Raw genomic sequence first — 21,568 nt, 5'->3', positions numbered from 1 at the left:
TCCTGTGATATTTGATCTTCTAAAAATTAAAACCAAGTTCGTTTTTTTTTTGAAAGACCAAGAAATGAGCACGTTCCCTCCTATGAAATTCTTTGTATGTAAATTAATCTCTTACACCTTTAAGGTGGATATCCTAAGAGCTTGATTGGAGTTTAGGTGCCTACGTGAAAATGTTAGGTCCTCCTTGGAGGTTTATTGGAGCGTGTGGTTCAACATGGAATCAGGATATTGATACTTGAATGGGTATTGCTTGATTTAATGCACTTTCAAGATGCGTTGTAGCTAGAGTAGGACAGCTGCTTGGAGACTGACAGAGCTGGTTCTAAAGTAAAGCAATGTATAGGCCTTTGCGTAGGGCACCACCAGCATTCTTGGTAGGAGTATTTACAGTGACTGAATTGCCAGGGTTGGAAAGGGGAGAAGCAAATATCTCTTTAAAGCGTGCTGGAAAGCCTCAGGCATCTGCTCAGATGACGGCGATGACACAGAACGTTGCTTGTCTCTCACTTGCCTCAGCCCTGTACTACAGGGGAGACACCACTCCGCAGTACAGTCTTTGGCAACTTTTTAGGGTAGTGAACTGCTACTTTGTTTGCCTTTGTGTATTTAAAAAAAAAAAAAGAAAGAAAATGAAACAATTCTAACAGTAGCTTTGAAGTGCGACAAAACAACAAAAAGTAAACTGTAAATCTGTGAAATAAAAATATATAATTGGAGCATTTTTCATATTCATGTAAATACTGATGTAAATGCCAAGTCACGCTTTGTCACAACTAATAACTAAGGTGTAATCTCTGTTTCAGAACGCACTGGCTTCACAATCCGGCCCGTGGCTGGATACCTGTCTCCCAGGGACTTCTTAGCCGGATTGGCCTTCCGCGTGTTCCACTGCACGCAGTATGTCAGACACAGCTCTGACCCCCTGTACACCCCGGAGCCGTGAGTAATCCCGCTTTCGCTTCTAATCCCGCTCAGCCTTCCTAACAGTATGACAACAATGCTGTACAGGACGTTGTGCTCACGGCACAGACGTAAAACGTGTTATTACACTGGGATTGACTGGTCAGCAGTGGACATTGCGTGACAGTTATTTTCTGCTTTTGCTAATGGAACTTGAATCAGAGCTGAAGGTGAGAAGTCTTTGGGGACAAAAGGTCGTGAGCCTCTGAGAAAGCCAGGTTAAGCAATGGAAATAGAGAGAATTGCACATATTTACTGATTTCTGCCATTTCGCAGCACTATCAGCACATTTGTTGGACACTGGTGGGGACGATGTTCACAAGCAGTATGCAAAGTTTCTTCCAGTCTCAGTGGATAGGTCTGGGGTGGTCCATGGTCGTTCTAAATGGGTAGGAAAACGTATCAGAAATGTGGAGTCGGGAGACCCCTTGCCAAAGATTGAGATTGTTGTGATGGGATGTTTGATGGGAATTCTGTCCCTTGTGTGAAGCAGGATGGTCCCGTCCTGTTGCATTAGGGGAGCGAGGTCTCCCTCAACAGAAGCTGCTTGTTGATGTGGGCCCGCTTGGACAGTGTTCTGTGATCTGGGTCCCGAGGTTCCCCCCATGCTTGTGCTGATTGAAGTCGGGGAACAACCTTTACAACGCAGTCATTACAACGCACTACCTTTACAATGCAGTCATTACAACGCACTACCTTTACAATGCAGTCATTACAACACAACATCCTTTACATCACATGTCATTACAACGCAGCCATTACAATACATGTCACTACAACACATGTCATTACAGCACATGTCACTACAACGCATGCCATTACAACGCATTATGAGGTAAGTAATGGGGAATAGTAATTTTTGACCCTACACTATCCAAAAATTATCCTACTGTTGCACTCACTGGAGTGGGAATAGTAATTTTTACCCCTTCACTATCCAACTCTTACCCTACTGTTGCACTCACTGGAGTGGGAATAGTAATTTGTACCCCTACACTATCCAACAGTTACCCTACTGTTGCCCTAAAAGTAATATGTGTTGTAATGGTATGCGTTGGAATGGTATGCGTTGTAATGGAATGCGTTGTAAATGTAGTTTCTAAAAATGCTTGTAAAATCATGCATTGTAAAATCATGCGTTGCAATGGATGTTGCGATGTAAAAACTGCGTTGTAAAGGCATGTGTTGTAAATGTTTACATTGTAACATCATACATTCATTGAAGTCTGCTCCGCAGGAGAAGTGTGAGTGGCTAGATCCGAGTGGATGGTTAGTTATGTTGATGGGGAGAGCTTTCATTGCCCCTTGTGTCTTGAATTGAAAACGCTCTTTAAAAAACCTTAGATTTCTTCTTTAACAACATGCTGAGATTGAGCATTGCCCAATCAGGGTCAGGAATTCTGAAAAGTCCAAGTTCCCTTCTAGGTGGATTTTAAATCTTTGAAGTAAAACTACAAGGCTCTGGTTGACATTATTTCTTTGGCACTACTACTAATAGTTGAAATGCATTCAGGGCTGCTTTGGGAACGCAGAAGAGCCGTAGCATATATATTCAACTAATTCCATAGAGCACCCAGCTTGTGCAGATAAATGGAAATCCCAACACCTCACTTTGAGGTGCCTGCAATAAATAGAGCGCTTGTACCCCTACAACATGCGTGCATCAAATATATTCAGAAGCCGTGAACCTCTGCTTATAAATCCGATATAAGAGCATACGTGTACTTTGATGCCTTTGTGTCTAATTCAGAACTACAATATTACAGTTTTGCTAGCACTAAACTATCTTCCAAATGGAGGTTCATGCTTTGTTCTCATTCATGCTATCACAGCGTGCTGACATTGGATTTTACTGTCTTTTAATTTGATTGGCTAAAACCATTGCATTATGCTATTGCATTCTCTTTACCTGTCCTGAGTGTCATGGCATAAACATAAGTCATTAGAAAATAAAGAATTGAAAGCAGTAGCTTTTAAACATGGTCTTTACCCCTAACAAACTGTGAGAAATAAAGAGTACTATGGATGATGAACATCTGTAGGCGATCTGATTCCATCATGCGTGGTCATCCGAGTACTGTTGTTATTCTCTCTCAGAAGGGCACTGATGAAGGCAGACAGGTGCACAGTGCACATATGGTACTGCTCACGTACATGACCAGGGATGTGGTGAGAACAGTGCTCACTTAAGTGACCTGCTTTGTGATTGGCTGATTGCTGTGCAGGTCTCTCTACGGCGCACCAAGGGGCATATGTATGAAATAGCCTTTTTGCGAGTCCTTAATAGCGATTTTTAGCGAATCGCTATTATGGACTCGCAAAATGCTATGTATGTAGGAATCGCAATAATAATTGTGATTCCTACATATTCCTTAATCGCAAATCACAAATTGCCTAGAGGCCCATAGGAATGAATGGGAAGACAAGGGTGCAAGGGTGTCAAAAGGACACCCTGTAACACCCCTGAAATATGTATGTGTGCACATGTGGAGCCCTAAGGGCATGTATGTGTGCCACATGGGCACTTTGAAAAATGCAAAAAAGTGCATTTTTCAAAGAAATCACAAAATACCTGAAGTTGGTGGTAATTTGCGATTTCTTAAGCCAAAATCACACAACTTGGGTACTTCCTACATTGCATTTAAGGAATCGCAATTTGCGACCCCTTAAATGCATTCACAAAATAGGGAATTGCAAATTTTGCAAATCCCTATTTTGTGAGGGCCTTTTGGGATGATACATATCAAAAGGCTTTTCCCCGTTCGCAAACAGGCCGATTCTGAGAATCGGCCCGTTTGCGAGCAGGAAAAGGGCTTGATACATATGCCCGAAGAGACCTAAGAGTGAACTGTATACCTTGTAAAACAGAAAGTGGCCTGGCTTAGTTCTAGTACCAGGGGAATAACTGTGGCTCAATGGGTGCCTTGTAGCGCCCTGAAAGTATGCAATCGTATGCTACCATCATAGTCTGCAGTGCAGTGGGACCCCGTCCTTTGATCCAGCTAAAGAAATTAGTCTTGGAAACAACATGATTGCCCGCTCTTACATTAATCAAACTATAAGAGAGTCACTAAATAACTTAAGGATATGCTGTCAGCGAACACTGGAACACTAAACCCCTCATTCGGGAGCTGAAACCGGGCTCCTAGCCTCAGCCCCCAGCCTTTGTGACCGGTTGCCATAACGGCCAATCTGACAGTGAATATATTAGTTTATATAACTTTATCGGGCTTTCGGAATCACACATGGTTTGCATTCTGTTACTTCCTGGCGTAGGGGTGGGAGAATTTTTTAACAAAAAGTGAAAAACATTGCTTGTTTCTCTTCATGACATAAAGCTTGATCTCACAAAAAAATATGGACCCCATAGTTCAGGCATAATTAGGGATGGATTTCTAGTCTGTACCTAATCTCTAAAAGAGGTCTGGGTATTGTAGAAAGACACAGGCACAAAATAAATTAGGAATCTGCACTCGCAGATGTGAAGCCATGCATTTCTCCAAATTTCTGAATTTACATAACACTCAGAGGGGCTTGATTCACCAAGCCATTTTAGGCTAGAAACGTGTGATTATGGACGAAAATTGTTACACTTATACTAGTCAGATATCCGTAAAAGAATATCTACTGGGGATTATAGGCATTTGTTACTGCATAATTGTGCGCCACAATTGTACAAATGTCAAAAAGCACTGCAAATGTTCTCCGGATCCAACATGAGAGATACACTCTTCCATCTCTCACCGCTTCCACTGTGACCAACAAATACAAAAGAATATGATGGCCGGTGGAAGAAACAGGGAAGAGGAATGGGAGTAAGAGAGAAACAGAGCCACCGGACTCCATCACTCTGACTCATCACTTCTGTGGGGCATAGACTACTGGGTGTTTTAGCAATCTCGCTGTGTAACCAACTCTCCTTATTTTAATATGGAACTTGTAATTTCTTAAACTTAAGCTTCGTCTCTTTGCTCTGTCTATTAGATGAGCAGTAATTTCTACATGACTAGTGTCACTTATGCACACACACACACATACACACACACACGTCAGCTATGGACTCTCCACCACTAGCAAAGAGGCTATGTCTGCTTAAAAACTGTGGCAGTAGAAGCACTGGTGTAATTGGCATTTGTGAAAGGAATTTGAAGCTAAAACACGTTATGCCGTCTCAGATAAATTGGAGCTTCAAGAACCCGCGTGGGCTCTGGTCCTTTTCTCTTGGGAAGTGACCTTGGTTTGGATATTAGTGTGGCCATGAGCACAGAGAGCATTCACCCTCAAGTAGTTTGGCGGCACTAGTGGCATATTGTGGTTGTCCAGGCTATGGAAGTTGCCGAACCGCTGCAGCCCGGGAAATGCGAGCCTGCAAACATTTGTTTGGATTGTGACTTCACAACAAGGCACGAGATACTGAAGTTGTGCCCTCAGGCAAAGGGGCAAAGCAGCTGGGAGAGGGTTCCAGAGACTTATCAATTGTTTTTAGAAATGACACTTGGGTGTTTGGTGGGAAGAACAAAGCGCTGCCCACTGTTGGAAATGGTACGTACCGTGAAGTGTTGTGTGACTGAATTTGGAGTGCTGAATTTGTCAAGTCTTTCCACACCTGCTATGCACTGTCCACCAATAGCTATGTCTGCTTAAAGATGGTAAAAACAACAGTTGATGGACAGAATGCAGAACAATGTCATACATTCACCCCAGTACAGAGATCTGGGCCTAAATCCATCGTTTTTTGCTCACCATGCCATTCCAGTTTGAACCCAGCCATATGCAAATCAGTCTTGACCCTGTGCCTCATGGGAACAGTCCAGCCCGAACTGCCGAGCCAGGTCCTCCCTGGACTGGAACCAAGCATCCTAGGACCGGTTTCGGGGTTTCACCCCTCTTCAGCCAGGATAGCTTGATTCCAGTGGCATGGAGAGCACGGGACTCACGTCTGAGCATACCCATCCCACTCGGGGTGACAAATGCAAAAACAACAGTTGATGGACAGAATGCAGAACAATGTCATACATTCACCCCAGTACAGAGATCTGTGCCTAAATCCATCGTTTTTTTGCTCACCATGCCATTCCAGTTTGAACCCAGCCATATGCAAATCAGTCTTGACCCTGTGCCTCATGGGAACAGTCCAGCCCGAACTGCCAAGCCAGGTCCTCCCTGGACTGGAACCAAGCATCCTAGGACCGGTTTCGGGGTTTCACCCTTCTTCAGCCAGGATAGCTTGATTCCAGTGGCATGGAGAGCACGGGACTCACGTCTGAGCATACCCGTCCCACTCGGGGTGACAAATGCAAAAACAACAGTTGATGAACAGAATGCAGAACAATGTCATACATTCACCCCAGTACAGAGATCTGGGCCTAAATCCATCGTTTTCTTGCTCACCATGACATTCCAGTTTGAACCCAGCCATATACAAATCAGTCTTGACCCTGTGCCTCATGGGAACAGTGCAGCCGGAACTGCCAAGCCAGGTCCTCCCTCGACTGGAACCAAGCATCCTAGGACCGGTTTCGGGGTTTCACCCCTCTTCAGCCAGGATAGCTTGATTCCAGTGGCATGGAGAGCACGGGACTCACGTCTGAGCATACCCGTCCCACTCGGGGTGACGAATGCAAAAACAACAGTTGATGGACTGAATGCAGAACAATGTCATACATTCACCCCAGTACAGAGATCTGGGCCTAAATCCATCGTATTTTTGCTCACCATGCCATTCCAGTTTGAACCCAGCCATATGCAAATCAGTCTTGACCCTGTGCCTCATGGGAACAGTCCAGCCCGAACTGCCAAGCCAGGTCCTCCCTGGACAGGAACCAAGCATCCTCGGACCGGTTTCGGGGTTTCACCCCTCTTCAGCCAGGATAGCTTGATTCCAGTGGCATGGAGAGCACGGGACTCACGTCTGAGCATACCCATCCCACTCGGGGTGACAAATGCAAAAACAACAGTTGATGGACCTGACGCATTTTTTTATTTTTTAATAACTAAAAAGTGAGAGGGTTGCAGGTACCTCCTTCCAAGGCCGATATATGGCCCAGGGACCACATCCCCCCCCCCCCCAAAAGCACCAAGGAAAGGAGAGGGGGGCACAAAGTTCCCTTTCCTAAATAGAAAAAAAAATGGAACCGGCAGCTCACCAGATGCCCCGCCCCCTTTTTGCACTACTGTACAAACGCGCCTCCAGGTGCGCTCTTGGTTGGAGCATTAAGTCCCCGTCGCTTCTGAGGATCCTTAGGGGCCAACTAGCCCACCAGGTACATCCAGTAAGCACCACACAGTGGGATTGCTGAGAGGTGGTCAAAGGCCACGCCCCTTTTTACACCACTCTGCAAACGGGCCTCTTGACGCACTGCTGGTGGGGCGATGAGGTCACTTTGTGTCCTGATGACCTCAGGACTAAAGTGGACTTCATCCCCCAAGCAGAAGTGCTCCAGGAGGCGTGTTTGCAGAGTAGTGTAGAAAGGGGGCATGGCCTCTGACCACCTCTCAACAATCCAGCTGTGTGGGGCTTACTGGAGGTAACAGGAGGGCTAGTTGGTCCCCAGGGACACTCAAGAGCCAAGGTGACAACATCCCTCAACGAAGAGCATGCCAGGAGGCGTGTTTTCTGTGTGGTGGAGAAAGGGGTGTGGCCTGCGACCATCTTCAGCAATTCCACTGTGTGGGGCTTACTGGAGGTAACAGGTAGGCTAGTTGGCCCCTAAAAGCCCCCTGCAGCGAAGGAGACTTCATCCCCAACCAAGAGTGGACCAGGAAGTGCGTTTTACAAAGTGATGGACAAAGGGGGCATGGCCTGCTATCAGAACTCAGTAATCCTGCTGTGTAGGTCTTACAGAAGGTAATAGGAGGGGTAGTTGCCCCCCAAGGATGTCCTTGGGGGCCAACTACTCCTCCTGTTACCTCCAGTAAGTCCCACGCAGTGGGATTGCTAAGAGGTTTTCGGAGGCCACACCCCCTTTCTCCACTTCTCTGCTAACATGCCTTATGGCGCACTACTGGTTGGGGTATTAAGTCCACTTTACTCTCGAGGAACCTTGTGGACCAAGAAGCCCTCCTGGTACCTCCTGTAAGTCCTATGCATCAGAATTCCTGAGCGCTGGTTCCAGTGACTGTGAGTGTTAACTATATATATATATATATTAGTGAAACAGTGGGCTTATGAGTGACTGTATGGATGACTCCGTTTGTGCGTGACTGACTGTATAAGCGAGTGATTAGGTGTTTCAGTGAATGTATGGGTGAGTGACTGGTTGCATGAATATGTGTGTCTGTTAATTTCTAAGTGGGTGTATGAGTGTGTTAGTGGGTATGTGAATGGCGTTATGGGTGATTGATTGGTTGTTTGAGCACGGCTATGATTGGCTGGATGTCTGTGTGTGGGAGAGGAGGTGTGTGACTCCCTGAATGGATCAGTGAGTGAGTGAGTCAGTGGCTGTATGTATGTATGTAAAAAATGGTAGTCTGAAATTTGAAGTGGGTGTATGAAAGGTTATATTGGGGTGTGAATAGGTGCATCAGAGATTATGTGGATAATGTCATCAGTGATGTCATTTGAGATGTCATCAGTGATGTAATAGGTGACATCATCAGCAGTGCATTGCGGGGGCGCAACTTTAGTTAGCTAGGCTAACTATAACAAAACTGAATTTCTCTGGTTTTGTACAAGTGAAATGTCAGCCTAACTATAACGTCCTGTAACCTGTGGTTTTTTCAGTGAATATATATCTATGTGTGTGTGTGTACATCCATACATAGCATAAGTAACATATTCCTGCATTAAGAATCTTTCCCGTTCCATCATAGGCAAACCTAAAGTTGAAAGCATCAATATTTCAGTCCTTAGAAAGGTTTATTGAAAAATACAACAAATGTAACATATTTCAACGTTTGTTTCCACCACATAACTCGACTTTCAGAATACTGCCCCATGTTCCCATGTCCTGCATGAAACTCCAAGGGAAGTAATTGTTCTTTAAGGAGGACGACCTAGATCTGCGTAGGAAGGTCCTAGCTGCCACAAGTTTCACAATTGCCTAGCCAATACATTGAGGGCCATGAGAGAGGTTATACTCAAATATCCAAGATGGCTGATACATCTGCAAACTACATGAGAGGAGTTGTAGGAGCACTGTCACGAAGTGCATTCTCCACACAAGTGAACAACTCCAGCATGCTGCAAGGACTGCCAGCCTTCCCTTCCCTGAGATGGACTAAGAGCAAGCAGGTTTGGAATAGCATTCCACCGCATTTGCTGAGTCATAAGCAGTAAGCTATACATGCAGCCATGCTTCCTGACAATAATTTAGGCATTAGTAAAATCTACTTAAGGGTGAAAAGTGGGATGTAAATGCTATGGTTTGCCTTAAGAGTAGGTGACTGTCCACAACTTTGTGAATGGGTTGCCATTGACAAACTTCTTTCTGACCATTTCCAACTCTGAAAATGTTTGGAGATTTGCTACAACAAATGGCTAGAGTAAATCCCCTTTCAAGTTGGGAAGAGGAGTGAAACACAGTGGATATCTCAATGTGGAAAAATGTTTTGCCCAGAAGAAAAAAGATAAAACAAAATAGCAGAGCTGCCTTTGCCAAGTGCAGAATTGTACTGTTTGTGCAGTTGTGCTTCAGGGAAATAGAAATGTGAAAGCATGAGATTGCAAGTAAAACGCCTGGATTCTGCAACTGGTGCAGTTTACTAGGCGTACTTCTGGCCATGTCTATGAATTACAAAAAGTAGTAAATCTGCACCTGTTTGTGCGAGTGCAACTAAAAGTGCAGATGTACTACTTTTATAGGACTAAGGACCAAAGATTTCCCATAGTCCAGCTGGAAACCTGTGACAGTCAAAGGCCTCCAGGCATATTCCTGGAAAACGTAAGTGAGTTCGGAGATATGCCTTTTCGTGTCTGTAACTGCGCTTTCATTTCTCATTGAGAAAAATATTTGTGATGGGGAGAATCCTCCTTCCCTACACCTCCATCAATTCTGAGAGTGTTGCATTCCCATTCTAACCATAGGCAGGGGTTTACTCCTGCCCTTGCCAAGACGAAATCTCTGACTGTGTCCAGGGAGGGAGTGGATTGGAAAAAAGTTTGTGAAGTCCCACAAACTTGAAAACTACCCACACACGTTTGTGAATATTCCCACATTTTCAGCGCATCCACAGCCTGGAATATTAATTCCATGTGCCTGGAGTAGGATTCTCTCCAGGGCAACATAGCACCATTGCAGGCTAATATTGTGCATAAGTAAATAGATTTACGAGTGCAAGTTCACCTCTTGTGAACACCTTGCACATGTAAATTAAGCACTTTGAATATGTACTTTGGATGTATTCAAGTGGCATTGTGGTTCAGTCCTGTGAAAAGAGAGAGTGTTTAGACTAACATTAAGCGCTCCAATGCTTCAGAAAATGCCAGTGGAGCTAATCTCCATCGCATAATCTCATCTCCTGCCAGTCAACATTGCCCATAGCTGCCCGAGTCAGGGAGGCGGGTAATTGTTCACTTGTCCGACAGTCACTTTTTTAAGGTTCCCTTTCATGACGGTGATAAACTATACATAACAATCCACATATATCAGACCTGATTCATAAAAGAAAAATGGCCTGTCGGGAAATCACAGAAGGATTTCTGACAGGTGTAAATGGTTTTACTTCTGCAAACTTGTCTGCTACAAGTGCATAGACTTAGTGAGCGGTACAAGGCATAATTTTCTAGTAATTCTGTGAACACCACAAAACTATGTTGCTTTACATTCATAAACCACAACCATTTCCACGCCGGGAAAACGTTTCTCGTCGTTGAAGAAAAAGAACATTTGAAAAACATTTTACTTGCACATCGGGGGCTGTATTACACAAGGTTCCCCGGGGCTGCCACGGGCGCTTGCTCCTGCTTGGCGCGCCCCTGAGCCACTTTGGCAATACAGAAGGGGCTGAAGACACTTGTGCAGCCCCTCTTGTGATACTCATAGTGCTGGCCGACATAAAGCGCCAGCGCAATCTTCAGAGGACCTTCCCTCATTTGCCCCATGCAAATGAGGGAATCCCTTTACCTCTGCGACCGCGCTGTATTACAGACTCGGCTACAGAGGCAAAGAAGCTCTTGGGAGGTACACTGACAGTGCACCAACTAAAAGGTGGTGCACTGCCAGTGCACCCCCTAATGGCAACCCTCTGGTGGGGGGAAAGGGGTCTCATGGACCTCCAGACATCGCCTTTAAACGTGCAGACAGGTTGCCACCTACACTATGAAAACACAGAGCAGCTTCAAAGCAGCCACAACGTTTTCCACAAGAAAGCCTTGTCCTGTGGGTGCAGCGCATTCATCATAATGAGGCATATTTTCCTTCATTATGCTGGGCGCATCTTTTAAAAGGTTCACCCAGCGCAGTGAAGGAAAATGTGCTGCATGTATAATACAGCCCAATGTCTCAAAGAGCCCACTCTTCAGCCCTTTTGTGTGATTTGCTTCCATGTAATACGCAGGAATCATGGATAACATTTACATAGAATTAAATGGATCTATTGCTACAATGTTATCGTTCTCAAAAGCCGTGCACGTTTAGAACAGGCGATTTTTGCATGTTACATAATTGTACATGTGCATATGCCGTTTGTGTATGAGGTCAGATGACTTATGTGGTAGCTCTGGTGCGCACCTGACTAGCCTAACCTTACGTCCATAACTTGTCTGCAGAGCAAACAGTCTGCCATCCTGAGGTCGGCACTGATGTTTTCACCCTTTTTGTCACTAGGAAAACGTTTTTTCAAGTGAAGATGGCTCCTCTCAACACTTTGAAAAGATGGAGTCTTTAAGGCAGTTTCCCACACTCATTGCATTACTTCCACTCACTTGATGCAGATGTGAGTTTACAAGTGCTCTGATTGTGGGAAATGCTACCTCCCATTGCACTCTCATGGGAGCCACTTTCCTTCCACCCTCAACCAATTCATATGACTGTGAAAAAAACAAGGCCGTATTATACATGCTGCGAATTTTCCTTCATTGCGCTGGACCCACCTTTTAAAAAGTGCGCCCAGCGCAATGAAGGAAAATGTACCATGTTATCATGAATGCGCTGCCCCCAGGGCAGCCACAAACTCACGCTAATTCAGGCGAAAAACAGAGCAACTGCTTTGAAGCCGCTCCCTGTTTTTTCACAGGCACTCCGCCTGCATTTTAAAGTGAATTAGAGATCCCCTTGCAGGCGGCTGCAGTCAGTGACTGCACCCACCTGCAAGGTGATGTCTGGGAGTCCATGGGAACACCTTTTCCCCCTACCAAACGGCTGCAATCAGGTGGCACATTGACAGTTCACCACCTTTTAGTTGGTGCACTATCAGTGCGCCTTCAGAGAGCTTCTTTGTCTCTTCGCCCGTGTCTGTAATACGTCGCGGGCGCAGAAGCAAAGGGATTTCCTCATTTGCATGGGCATGCCCCTTGCAAATGAGGGAACACCCGCTAAAGATAGCGCTGGTGCTTTATGCTGGTGCTTTATGTGCGCCAGCGCTATCCCTATCACAGAAGGGACCGCACAAGTGTCTGCGACCCCTTCTGTAATACCAAAGTGCTCCAGGGGCAGACAAAACAGGGGCACCATGTGTAATACTGCCCATGGTGTGTCTTGAAAGTTACAGTCACAGACTATATTCTGACACTTTCACACCCTAGATTTTCTGCTTTCCAGGGAGGGAGTAAATCCATACCGAAGATGGGAAGAGGAACGGAAATTCTTGAAACTCTGTGGGGTTTAGAAGAAGGGATCTCACCACGATGAAAAATTTTATTTATGTTTTTTCTATACAACGCTAATCAACCGTGAGTGTATCCATGCACTCTTTAGCAGGTGTGAGAGGCCAGCACTGGCAGCTTAATCGAAAATCATGTTTTCTCCATGAAAAAAGAAGAAAATGAGCAAGTGTGCCGCCATGCTGCCTTTCTACAATTAGGAATTTTATTTACCATGCAAATTTGCATTACTGTACAAAAAGCTCCATGACTTTCCAAGGATTACACCTGGGATTCTAACACTGGTGAGGCTTTGCAGACCTTCCCCTGGAAGGCATTGTAAATTCCAAAACATTGTATAAGTACCTTAGAGTGGCAGAAGAAATCTCGGAACATATTTTTAATTTTATTTTTGGTGTACCCATGCATACACCTAGCTAGCAAAAAAGACCTCTAATCTGACCTATATTTTTTTTTATGTGACCATAAAAGGCTCAGAATTACCACAAACCCAACATCAATATTGAACAGAACAATCAATCACAAAAATAATTTGTTGCTTATTTTATTGAACTTCTAAGATATTTTCTTTAAACACAAAGGAGTTCCGAGCCGCGGGTGTTGGGAAAACGCCATGACCGGACTGTGTTTAGAACAGGAGACTCGCCGTTTTCTGACAGAACTACCAGATACTGAGTTGCTAAATATGCTGGAAGCCTCGTATAAATGGAACTGAAAAATAGGGGCCTGGATTTTTCGTTCCATCTTGCACTAATGAAGGAGCACGATAGAAGGTCTCCGAGAGGACTGGATTACCATCTTCCCCAATGGGAGCAGATTCGTTTGCCCATGGCAGCTTGTGTCATATCAGCCAAAAATACTGTGTACATATGCAGAACGTGATTACTGGTTTTATTTGGCCAAAGATAACCCCTGGCTTCTCTACTTGAGATTCATTTTTATATCTACCTTGGTCTTGAGGAAGGTGGTATTGCTATTGAAACGCGCGTAGACCAACAATACATGTGAGTAGTGGTCCTTGAGAGACAAATTCATCAGAAGTGTTTGATGGATGTGATTTATTATCATCAACAATTATAGGATTTGTCCCCAGTAGATTCATATTGGATCCCTCATAAGGTTGAAGCTCTCGTTTTTATGTATGAATGTAGGTTGAATGAGCAGGCTTGAATGGTAAGAATGATTTGTTGGAGGTTTTTTTGTGGGGTTATGTGTCTATCTATTTAAAGGATTTATACTGTATTATACATAATTCTTGAGTAAATGTATGTACAGACAATGACAAATCAGTTTTTTTATTAAGTGTATAAAGCAAAAAATAACAAAAAAACTATTTTGTGTTTAAAGAAAATATCTTAGAAGTTTAATAAAATAAACAACAAAATTATTTTTGTGATTGATTGTTCTGTTCAATATTGATGTTGGGTTTGTGGCAATTCTGAGCCTTTTATGGTCACATTAAAAAAATATAGGTCAGATTAGAGGTCTTTTTTGCTAGCTATTTTGTTCCCCCTCCTCATGGACCTGAAAGTAATTAGGGGGTGCCTTTCTTTCATAGTTTACCCATGCATACAACTGGCAGTTCTGAGATGCATTTTAAATTAGTAAATCTAGGATTCTGTCAATGTAGATTCACTCTTTTTTTTTTATCGATTAGCCACATGCGAACAAAGGCACTTTTAAACCTTTCTTCTCATTGCTCATGCTCTCATGTACAAACGTATTGGGATGATGTTTATTGCATTGCACAGTGAAAAGTATTGCTTAGCGTTTTTCCATTGAGAAATATTCATTTTGTGTTTTTCAGAGACACTTGCCATGAGCTGCTGGGCCATGTCCCTTTATTGGCTGAACCGAGTTTTGCTCAGTTCTCTCAGGAAATTGGTCTGGCATCACTGGGTGCATCAGATGAAGCTGTCCAGAAGCTTGCTACGGTATGTAAATGATGTTTTCTCTTTATAAAGGGTGGGAAATACAATTTAACACACTTATCACTGTCTTTGCCTTTGACAATTGCAAATAAACCAAAAAATGCATACACACTTGTACGTCCCTCTTATCCATTGCTTTGGCATTACTCTTTTGACACACCCTGTTCTGTTATTTTGTATTACGTTATGTTATGTTTTGTTATGCAGATTTGTATTGCGCAGTTTTTCACCTGTAAGGGTATCCAGGCGTCGGAGCTGGAGCATAGGTCTGGAGGTGCTCTTAGTTGTGCATTCATGCCAAATTAATGCCATACCATTCAAACCAATTTAATGCCATACCATTCATACCAATGTCATCAAGTGCCATTTATACCAATCTAACTTTTCTGTTTGCCTGCTTAGTTAAGATGAAAGCAGTGTTGAGGGCTTCTTGTTTTAAGGAAAACACAGGTTTGTTCATTTAAGGTGTATGCTAAAATATTTCCCAATTGGTATTTTATCAGTAGCATGTTTCTCTTATTTCAAATTGTCACTCACTTGCATTTCCATAAATTGATTGTGTCAATGTTGTCTCATCATTTTTAACTTGGAAGAAAGAAATTACTTTTCGAATGAGAAAAGGAAAGGAATGTTGCGCAAAGTGCACAGTGTGCATCAAGCCTTTAGATGAGGCTACTTCCAGATCGTATATTGGAAAATGTTAAAACTGCAGTGTCGGATGAGATAGCCTTCACGAGAGCAAGCCTCATAGTCATGAAGAAAAGCTCTCAGGCTTGGATAAATATCTCGTTTACTAATGAAGTGCATATAGTTACAACGTCATCGCATTCAAGACACATGAAATGATTAAACGTCCCTTGCTGTAAACTAAAGAAGTCATCCAATTACGTTGCATGCTATAGAAATATTTCAGTCCAGATCCAGTTTGGAGACAACCAGACCCATATCGAGTTTTGATCAGGGAGAATGATGCATCTAATACCACTATGGGGCCAGTCCTTTCAATATAGATGTTACATTGTGTGTTCCATCCACTGGTGCAGCTTTGCCTGAAGTATATTGGAGCTGAATTAAACAGCAATGTGCATGATAAAAATGTTTCTTGCAATAATAGCAGTATTCGGGCACACTGAACTGTTGTGGTGATGTCCTTATAGTACATCTTTCTGATACCCGTGCATCAACAATACCCAAACAAGCATTGGCATAGCCAATAGGTCTTGCCTTTGGGACCGTATAAGTATTTAATTCTGTAGCACAATATCCTTGACGCAACATCAACTGTTGCATGGCTAAACACTTATAATGTCCCAAAGGCGAGACCTATTGGCTATGCCAATGCTTGTTAAATAGGGAATGGGAACTTTTGTCTTACCATGGCCCTTACTCGATGCCATAGGATGCCCCAGGGATTACTCTATGATGGTATGTTTTTGTCAGGGTTTGAGATTAAACAACCTAGAAAGCAACAACTTAATTTTTCAGTTCTATAGAGGGGAGGATTCACAGGAAATACTCAGACAGGTTGAGAACAGATCCTCAGGGGCATGAGGAGGAACAGAAAGAGCAAGAGGAAGAAGAGGACATGGACCAGAGGACTGGAACAGGTGGGCCAGGCCATAATCAGAATTAACAAGGGGAACAATGCAGTAGAATCAGAGGAGAAACATGAATAAGAGAATGAGCAGTACCACCAGGGTGACAGAGACTGGTAGGACCAGATCCAGGGGGCAGGAGGGGTGTGGTTAACTGCCAAAGTAGACAGCCACTTCCTAGAGAGGATCCGTAACCCAGCCACCCCATCCCCTACTATCTACTTAAGAATCCATCCACTTGCCGTGACCCGAACAATCACAGGGTCGACTGGCATGTGGGGAAGCCATAGACCGATGTCCCATAGCTGCTCGACAAGGAAAGATGCGGCAACAGAAGTGAGGCCTGTGCAGTGGGGCGGAACTTTCACTGGTGGAGGTGCGGGATGGAGGGATCTGTCCACCTCCACCTAGAACCTCAGTCAACTTGTGCTAGATGAGAATCCGGAGAGCGGGAAACTGGCCTCGGTGGCTGTTGACCAAACTTGCCGCACTACGGCCAGGTGAAGATGTTACTCCCGAGCTTTGGGGGGGTGAACCAGTTGCCAGTCTTTAAGGGTCCGGAAAACGAAGAAGGTCTTTGCTAGGCTCACATCAGTGGCACATGTGCATCAAGACCGGACGTGGAACAATGGTGGAGGATGGACGAGCACCATTGTGGACGTCTACAAAGAACAGAAGGACCTACCTGGAACAGTCTCAGTGACCAGTGGGTACCAAGTCGGGGTTACTTCCATTGCTGATCTTTGAGGAGACGAGTCCCTACCATGCTTGAAAGGTCTGGAAAGCAGGGAAAAGCCTGGCCATGTGGGCATGCAGCTCACACCCAGTTGCTGGATATGGCGCAGTGAATTATTGGTGGGTCGATTGTTCAATGGCCTTTGGAAAAGGGTGCAGAAGGGTGTAGAAGTTGATACCCAGATCAGGTTGCTCGGCTGCCTAGGCAGTAGTCATGCGGCCCACACCCATTTTGGTTGCAGGTGCCACGATGGATCTTTGGATGATGGTGATCACCCACCATTCTGCACAGTCCAGAGAGTATGCAGGCCTTGGCCAGGATTAGCTAAGCATCCTCTTGGCATGTAACCCATGCCACGCCACCCTAGGAGAGTGTTGTTGCAGGTCTTTGTAGAAAGGTAGCTGAAAAGCACAATACAAGGTTCATGGAACCTGAAAAGATCTTAGCTGGCGTTGCATAGGTGGCAGCTAGCATGCCCCTATCTCTTTTTTGCCACTCTCTTCCCACTGGTTGAATATTCAGCGGCAAGCTTCTCTGTGATGTCAGCTGCCATTCGGAAAGGGGTTTGGAAAGGGAGACGTTCATTGCGACAGTAGTTTCTGCACCTGCATGTTGAAGGTTCAACACCAGTTTTTTTGTCGGCGAGTGGTAAAGATTCATGCTGCAACATGGGAATGGTCCAGCAAGCTGATGCTGGGTGATGTGCCACGCCGTTGAAGATGAACCGATTAGGGATTGAGAAGGTGACCTAGAGATGTTCTGATACATTTGTCTTAGAAGGTCATATCTATGTATAAATATATAAACTTACTATTAGGCTGTGATGGAGATCTGTAATGCGTTCTTAACTCACTGCGGATGGGACCTAAAATCTGCAGAGAAGGGGTGTTAATGCTTTATAAGAAGGAAGGATCTTGTGATTTATCATAACATAAAATCTGCCATGCTTTACTGGACTGTTGTCAGGACATCTGCTCCATGGGTAGGTAGCAGGCTACTTTCATTATCTGTTGAGTTTGTTGCAAGGCGGGTTGTACCAGACAGTACCAGCCCATTTAAAGCACCGTGTGAACAGAATCCAGAGGTACTCGGCCAACATTCATGGCATTCTTTGATGATGCAAACTGCTCACAGACAGACTCTGCGTTCCTGTAGGACGGCAGCCTCTTTCCTCGTCGTCGAACTCCAGTGGCGTCAAAGGCACCTTCTGTATCCTGGGAAGGGGAGTCCAGGGCAGGTTTCACTTTCATGGCACTGTATAGAAAATGGAAGAAATGTACAGAACAAGGGCACATCCATCCTAGCTGGAAGCGGGTTAAGACACAGAGATTGGATGCACCCCCTATACCTAAACCCAAACCAAGAGGGATAGATCACATCAAGGAGTCTTCCATGGAGTCTTCCAAGCCCTCTGTTAGAGGTTGTTATTGATAGCTAAGGAGCTGATGGAATTTATCGTTAACCCTTCATGTGCCCGGATGCCTGGGCTTGCCGCGGTCTTTTCAGTACTTCAGATACATTTTGCATTAGGACCTTTACAGCCCATCCAGAGTCTGGGCATTGTTTAACAGTGCATCTTGTCTTCTCACTGGCACACCCGAAGAGCAATATATCATGTCTGTAACCCCAAAACGTCAAAACATAATTTAGCTAATCAATTTCTCGTCTCGATCTAATTTAATCAAAGTCTTTTGTCTATTTCTGTCCCGTGTAAATTATTTGCTTCAGCTTGTGATGAAAGGTGCGCATTATTTATTCCTTGTCCCGCCCATGTTTTCAGTCTCTTCGTCACTGGTTCAACAGGTGCATATGCTGTGGTCATGGTGTGGCTGTTTAAGGGAGTTTCAGAGGCTGTTTTCACAAGAGTGAATTATGAAATGACTGAGGAACATTATCATGTTTACTGTGGTGGTAGGGTCTTTTACTAATGGAGTAAAAAAAATATATGATGTGATGATCCCACGCTGATCATACAAAATCTGGTATATTTAGATGATTTTACTTTCTCACTATTTGAATATATTTATATATGTTTGCTTTATTACTGTCATATTAAGAACAGCAGTGTGTTCCAAATCTGAAATGAATGTGTGTGACGTAATTTCCATTAAATACGGGTTTGCCTGCAATGGGAAGCATAAAATACATTTTGTGACGTGTAAGATGAAAAATATGCAGCAAGTAGGTGTCTGTTTCAGCATCCCAATGTTCTGAAATTCTGACTGTATCACCTTTGACATCGTAGGACCTAAACAACATGTACCCATTATTTGTCTTTATGTAATAATGAAGAGCATGTTCCAAAAATAGCAGGCTTTCCATTGGTAGAAAAACACAATTAACCGTAAAAGATGTCATTGCTGTGAATTATGGAGGTAATTGAAAGATATCATCACATCATTTACTATAAATTGATAGTCTTGAAACCATTGCGGTTTTGCAATAGCACTGGCCAGACGTGGGCAGTATGTTTCCTGTGGCACATACTGGGCACTAGTGCAAAAACACATGGCAAAGCTGCTTGCACCTTGTTTGCTGCATGTGTAAAACAGAAGGCAGCAAATTATATATCCTTCAAATTAAAGTTTTCAGCCGGGCTAAACATGGCTCAAACTGATCTGAAATTATTTTTTGATTTGCTAGAGTAACAAGCTGAGAAAATAGTAGGAATGTGTAATGGTACAGATGTTTTTACCAGGGCATTAGGGCCTTATATTCATGTCCACAACTTTGCAAGCCGTAATTGTTTTCCTGATTTCTTACAAGCAATTGTGTTTATTTTTGCATGCTTTAGCATGTTCAGAAAGCTAAACTCCACGTTTTTATGCAAATGGCCAAACAAAATACTTAGCATTATTCACCCACCGCTCTCAAGCCTAAGTAGACATTTCACCAAAGAATTGATCGAACCTTACTTTGTATAGAGTAGTTATTTTCTCTGCTACGTTCTCGTCAATCCACCGAACTATCTCACTCATATAGGAAGGTATAAGCAACGGGAATGGCCTTTGCAGGGGGCACAGAGCAATGGCCGCATCTTTGCCAATTGTAAGTACGATTCCTCAGGGAAGTCTGTGAATGAGGTATGCAGCGCTGGAAATATCGACAGCGCCAAAAGAACAGGGATGGTGAAGAGAGGAAAGGAAAGAGAGCGTGGGAAGTCAGTGATGAAGAAGAAAGATATGAAATGTAGGAGGCATTCAGCTTCCTGTTATTCTTTGAGAAGCGGGACTTTATGAATTTGTGAAGTACTGGATTCTAGTTCACAAGTTTTCGGCTAAATGCGATGTTATATGGCCTGCATCTCTTGTAATGGAGTCCAAGCTGTGCTTATGGAGCCACAACACTTTCAGAGCCCCCATCTTAATTTATCCTATTTAAAGCACTAGTTTCAATGCGGCAACAGAAGTGAGACCTGTGCAGTGGGGCGGAACCCCGATCTCTGCTACTAAGTGACGGAGGTGACGTGCGGCTGATTCGTTTCTAAGGCCGGGCGGTACTAAGAGCTCTTGCCTATGGCTCTGATCTCCGTGCCCGTGATGCCTGCAGTGTGCCCTCTGCTTGGGGAGAGATGAAGTAGTACTGACCCACCTCTCTGCCCTACCGCCTACTATATTTGAAAAAAGCGCAGCCGCGAATACCGGCCGCTGCAGCGTCGCGGGAGTGGTGCGCGCGAGCCGCTGCAGAAAGCCATAGGCTGGAAGTCCCGTGAGTGGTGAGCACACGCGCCGGTGTGCGTGTAACAGCAAGTCATAGGCCAGAAGTCAGTCCAGAGCAATCCCAAGAGGTCCCTTTTCCTAGAGCAACGCGAGACCTAAAAATTGTCATTGCGTCTGGCTTGTACATCTGTATTACCAATGTTGAACACTTAGTAGCAGCAGAATGTCATGCTGAAAATTACTGTGCCTATCCACTGATTATATACATGCTGATTCTGAGCCAGGCAGCCTTATATGGAGTAGGGCGGGTTTTTTCGCACCCATTTTTAGGTCTCTACTAGACAGCGCATGCGCACTGTTTCTTTGAGACATGCTGTATCCAGAATATGGGCTTGAAGCTCTGCCCATCTTTTTAATTCGCTCCTGTGACTGTTCTTCCTAAATGCTTTTTTTGTTCGGCTAATGTGTTTATTAGTCCCTCCTTTTGTACTGTTGTGATCCCCCCATGAGGACTGCCCCGTTACATGTGATCTTACTCTATTTGTTTTTTTTGTTGCAGTTTTTCCAGCACTCTTTTTTTACTGACTTTTTCGTAGCTCATATTGGAGCCATGTTCTTTTGTGTTGGCAGTGACTTTGCATCGGCCCCGGGGTCTAACTGCACTGTGACACATCGTACAGCAGCTAAAATATTTATAATAAGCTGGAATGTATTCCGCCACCACCATCCCTCCAAGGTCGATGCTTGTTTTTTAGCTATCTAGTTTCGATCCGCATGGGGAAGGGCGAGGGCAACAGGTCACAGCAGGGGCGTGGCTGCTTGTTTCTTAGCCCATGCATTTTTCTATTCAATTCACATTCAACTTGCTCTCCTATCCGAGCCTCTCATCTCCCCACCCCTCCTCCATGATCACCCACTTCCCTTGC

The 21,568-nt window shown here is 44.2% G+C and overlaps 1 protein-coding gene across 1 annotated transcript in view; it reads left to right on the top strand.

Annotated features, from left to right (window-relative positions):
• The window catches only part of TPH1 (tryptophan hydroxylase 1), a 213,789-nt gene that overhangs the window by 168,126 nt on the left and 24,095 nt on the right, over positions 1 to 21,568 (top strand). The window contains exons 7-8 of the mRNA XM_085648051.1: positions 804 to 939; positions 14,529 to 14,655. Of these exons, the coding sequence (XP_085504177.1) occupies positions 804 to 939; positions 14,529 to 14,655 (263 nt within the window). The remainder of the gene's footprint in view (positions 1 to 803; positions 940 to 14,528; positions 14,656 to 21,568) is intronic.

This window comes from Triturus cristatus, chromosome 3_2 (assembly GCF_964204655.1).
Source record: "Triturus cristatus chromosome 3_2, aTriCri1.1, whole genome shotgun sequence".
Taxonomy (NCBI): Eukaryota; Metazoa; Chordata; class Amphibia; order Caudata; family Salamandridae; genus Triturus; species Triturus cristatus.
This window is presented reverse-complemented; position numbering and strand designations above follow the sequence as displayed.